General features: G+C 44.9%; 1 protein-coding gene across 1 annotated transcript; it reads right to left on the reverse strand.

The window, feature by feature from the left end:
* Positions 1-550: 550 nt before the first annotated feature.
* Positions 551-4,495, reverse strand: LOC149257298 (uncharacterized). Its single transcript, XM_089368528.1, has 2 exons — positions 3,202-4,495; positions 551-2,598 (listed from the first exon to the last, which is right to left on the reverse strand). Exons 1-2 carry the CDS (start codon positions 4,493-4,495, stop codon positions 551-553), a joined length of 3,342 nt encoding a protein of 1,113 aa, XP_089224654.1.
* Positions 4,496-5,005: the final 510 nt, after the last annotated feature.

Below are 5,005 nucleotides of genomic sequence, written 5' to 3' on the forward strand. Positions count from 1 at the left end.
GAATTTTAGTATTTTACTGCATTTTGAATGAATACGTCTAATCTCTATGTGACATTTTCAAATTTCAATAATATTCTAAGTATATCTTTTTATATATAATTTTGTCTATTATTTCAATGTAGTTTGATTGTTGTTTTATGTTTGTATTTTTGTTTAATAAAAATAAATATTTTTAATTATTAAATTATATTTTTAATATATAAACAAATTTAATATAGTTAATAATAATTAAATTATATTTTTAAATTCTAAGATAATAATAAATACAAATAATTATATTTTTTTTTCCTCTGGAAAAATCCATAAATATTTCATTAATAAGCAAAAATTACATGAGAATGTGTCTGTTTTTTACAAAGTATTTAACAGTTAGTGCTGTTAGTTGCATTACCATGCAGGGTATGCTGATTGTTTTATTATAGCATATTCATCATTTATCAATCCCAAAAATATAACCAAAAATTTCAGTATAAGTCTGTATAAGTGCTGCTGTCATATGTAAGCGGTTCCTATTATGCTGTTTGCTGACCCAAGGTTGGATATCCCGGGTCTATATACGGACGGTGGAAAAAAAAAATTCCTGCTGGTCTTTGACCTCTGTTATCTCCCAAATGCCTTTGTCCATCAGCGCTGCCTCCTTGGATAATTTGTCGGCACCTTTGTTATGTTCCCTGTAAATGTGAGAGATAGTAATATTGTTAAAAGCTGATTTGAGAGCAAGTGCTTCATGTAATATAATGCTGAGAGAGTGCATGTGACAAGCAGCTGTGTCATTAATCCAATTTATGATGATCTGTGAATCCCCAAAAATATTGATGCTAGTGCAGTGGTGCCTCAGTGCAAAGTGAAGTAAGTGGCGGAGAGTGATGAGTTCTGCAAAGTTATTGGTGCCAGCACCCAGACCAGCCTTGATTCTGAATTGATGATTCTCTGATACATGTAGGATAATGCCTCCTCCACAGCTTTGCATGTTTGCAGCCCCATCGAAATATGCCCAAGGTGTACTTGGGTCGATGGGAGGGGGTGGGGCAAGTTGACGAGATGAAGGAGGGGGCAGGTCGGGAAGTTCCCTCAGGGAAGATATAATACTGGCCTCAAGCAATGGCCAGTGTATTGGCTTGTTATCAAATATCACGTTGTTTCTTGTTTTCCATATGGCCCAGTTAACAATGATGGGGAGGTTGATAATTTTAGAACCTTTGTTTTTCTTTTCCCATTCAGACCATGCGTTAATGAGATCAGTACCGACCCAATCGCCCGAGTAGTTTATGAATGGCTTGAGGTTTTTCCAAAGGATCAGTGTTGAACGACATTTCAGGAATATGTGGTTTGTAGATTCCGAGTCCTCTTTGCATAGAACACACCATGTGGGGCCATGCTGAGCTCTTTTCATAAGCTGATCTCCGGTGGGAATTTTATTCCGCAGTATGCACCAATTGAAGAGCTTTGATCGGGGAGATGCGGATTGTTTCCATATACTCTGCCACCAACTAGCATTGACCTCAGGTTTTTTGTGGGCGATAAGCTGTATGTAACCATCTTTGGGGGTGTATAAACCGTGTTCTGTCTGGTTCCATACTAGCTCATCCGGGCCCTCTGTAATTCGAATGTGTGATTCGATCAAGGCTTCTCTGTATTCTTCCCAGGCTGCATGCCATCTTCTAGGGAGGTTTAGTTGGTGCGCGGATTTCCAAGCTTGGTGGAAGATGTCCGAATGATCATGGTCCGCAATCTGTGAGATAACCTTGATGTTTTGTGCTGAGAGGTATACAATCAGATCTTGTGGAAGTGTATGCCTTCCACCGCTTCCCGACCAAGGGTCAAGTCCTATCCTTGCGCTGTTCCCTTCTCTAATACGCCAGACCAGGTTATCTCTTATGAGAGGCAGTGAATGTAAGAGGGCCTTCCATATCGAGGATATGCCAGTTTTATTCCACTCTGGGAGCCTAACCCAATCGCTGATGCTGAGGGGCCAGATGTATTTATGGAATGTAATGCTGGTCCATAAACTTTGGGTCGTCAGTAGGGCCCAACCCATTTTCCCTGCAAGAGCTTTTGCGAAGATAGGGAGCTCCTTTAACCCCCAACCTCCCCATTTCTTTGGTAGGGCAATCTTGTTCCAGCCAATCCAGGCAAAGATGCGCTTGTCTTGGTTGCCAGCCCATAAATATCTATTGCATAGCTGCTGTAGTTTTGCCAGAATGTTCCGAGGTATCCAAGCCAGTGCCATCCAGAATACCGGAGTAGCTTCAAGTACGGATTTTATCAGGGTTAGTCTCCCAGCCCTGGAGAGATATCTGTGGCTCCAGCATGATAGCCTTTTTTCTATCTTCGATACTAGCCATACCCAATCAGCAATCTTTTGACATGTCGGTTTTAGCCAATATCCCAGATATTTAAGGCCTCTGTCCAATGGCTGGGTGGTATAAGGAAAAGCCTGTCTGGCCACTAGAGATTCGTTGGCTGAGGTACCAACCATGGTGATAGTGGACTTTGATCTATTCACTTCCATACCCGTGGCTTTTGAGAAGAGATCAAGGATGCGAGTGAAGGAAGATGAGTCCTGTACGCTGCCATCCAATAGAATTAAGACATCATCTACAAATAGGAGGTGTGTGAGGAAACATTCATCCGTGATTTTGAGGCCTCTGATAGTCCCCTCCCTTTTTGCAGAGATGATAAGCCTGCTTAGAGCTTCTATGACCAATAGAAAGAGTAGTGGCGAGAGGGGACAGCCCTGTCGCAGCCCCCTTTCGGAGTGAAAGAAGTGTGAGGCGGATCCATTGATCAAGATACTGAAAGTGGGAGAGGTGATGCATGCCATGATCCAATTGATTAAGGTAGGGGGGAAGCCAATATGGATAAGGATCATCTTAATATATAGCCAGCTTACTCGGTCAAAAGCCTTGGATAGGTCTATCTTCAGCAGAATACACTTGAGGTGTTTAGTCCAAATGGAATGTATCGCCTCTTGTGCCGAGCCAATGGCTTCATGGATCTACCTGTTTTCCAGAAATGCAAATTGTTGAGGGGAGATATGTCTGGACAGTATGGGCTTGATCCTATTGGCAATGATCTTGGAGATGATCTTATAGAGAACATTGCAGAGGGATATGGGGCGGAAGTCATCAAAGGAGGATGGGTTGTCTGTTTTAGGAATGAGGGCTATGAAAGTAGAATTAATAGCATTGTAGAGACTACCCGAGGTCCTGCTTTCCTCAGCAACCTTTAGAATATCTCCTCCCAGAAGATCAAAGAAAGCGCTGTAGAACTCTATAGTCCAGCCATCCGGTCCAGGGCTCTTTTCCTTTTGGAACCATTTGATAGTACTTTCCAGTTCAGCCATAGTGACGGGGGCTTCAAGATCTTCGGAGTCCTCCTCCTCAACAAATCTGGGGAAGTGTGTGGCCACATTGATGATTTCTGCCAGATTTGTGCCTGCAGGGCTCTTGTATAAACCTCTGAAATGTGTAGTACCCAGATATGAGAGCTTATTAAAGGAATCCGCCAGTCCCCCATCGGGGAGGGGAAGGTTCCAAATGGTATTTGCCACTTTCCTTCCTTTGGCAAAGTTATGGAAGAATCTGGTGTTCTCATCTCCGGCTTTAAGCCAAGTTGCTCTACTGCGGAGTCTGATAGTTTCCTCCCTACCCTTTAGTATAATGTTCTTCTGGTTTTCCAGCTCCACAAGGCGGGCCTTGTCTTCCTGTGATATGAACCCCAGATTTCTCTCGTCCAGAAGAGCATTCAAGTCTTCTTCCACCTTGTTAAGCTGCACATCTTCTCTTTTCTTCTTCTCTTTTGCCCAATTGATCACTATATGCTTGAGCCCAATAAGGTTTTTAACGAATCCCCTTGCCATCGAGGATTCTCGATCAATGGGGTGTGCTCTCCAGTATTCGGTAATCAGATTTGAGAAGCTCGGGTCCTGTAGCCACAAGTGATTGAACTTATAAGGTGCTTTTGGTTTCTGATGCGGTCCCAGAATTTCCAGGACAATAGGGGAGTGGTCTGAGATACCCCCATTGCTTACCCATTGTTTGTATGTGTGCAGTCGATGAACCAGAGGGCCCTTCAGCAGGAATCTATCCAGCCTGCGGGCCAGAGCAGCCGATCCTACCCTTCTATTTCTCCACGTAGGATGAGGCTTCTGCAGAGGGATATCAATGAAGTCATGCTGATCCAATAACCGCCTCATGAAATCTGTGATGGGATCAACCTGGGCCGCTGAACCCCATGACTCACTGAATCCCAGGGAGAAGTTCAGGTCTCCTCCTAAGATGATGTGGTCAAGTGACAATAGGTTACAGCTGAGAAGATGTCTCCAAAAATTTTCCCTCTGTTGGCAAGGCCCATATATGTTGACAATGCGAAGGGAGAGGCCGAGTTCAATAGAGAATATATCTGCTCCCAGGTATCCATGACCCCCCCATGAGGAGTCCAGTCTGATAGAGTTGGGATTGTATCCTAGCGCCAGGCCTCCCGATCTGCCCATGGCATCAGAAGCTAGGAAGTTCCATCGAGCTCCTACTGAGGATAGGGCTCGAGTAGCAGACTCCGCAGATCCAAGGGTTTCTTGTAGGAGAATGATATCGGGGAGTTCGACCTCAAAAAGTCGTTTGAGGGCTAGCTTTTTTGGGGAGCTAGCCAGGCCCCTACAGTTGAAGGAGAGGCACTTCATGGGGGGCCAATCTTAGGGGGCTTTGATGCTCTAAGGACCCCATCGATAGTGGCTTGGCGCCCAGCTGCCACTTCCGCGCCTGCGTGCCTAATGGCTTTGTTGAGATATGATTTGCGACCCCGGGTAGTAAGGAAACCAGGGCCAAGAGGGACAATACCCAACCCGGAGAGGGATTCAGAGACCTCCAGATGTGAGGAACGTGGGCGAAGGGAGTATGGATGGGATGGGGTCGATCGGGATGATGATGGCGAGGGGGGCGGAGATGTAAAGGGCAATGAGGGCGGGGCTGTGGAGGTCGACGGAGGAGGAGGGGGGATAACACAC

The sequence above is a fragment of the Pinus tabuliformis genome, chromosome 6 (genome assembly GCF_031772625.1).
Source record: "Pinus tabuliformis cultivar Carrire ecotype Pingquan chromosome 6, CPIR1, whole genome shotgun sequence".
NCBI classification, from domain to species: Eukaryota; Viridiplantae; Streptophyta; class Pinopsida; order Pinales; family Pinaceae; genus Pinus; species Pinus tabuliformis.

Excerpts from the sequence above, each read along its gene's own strand:
- LOC149257298 (XM_089368528.1), bottom strand. The coding sequence starts at position 4,495 with ATGGGCAGATCGGGAGGCCTGGCGCTAGGATACAATCCCAACTCTATC. Across the intron at positions 2,599-3,201 it reads TGAGGAAAGCAGGACCTCGG|ATGATGTCTTAATTCTATTG; the intron begins GTAGTCTCTACA and ends TCCTATTTGTAG.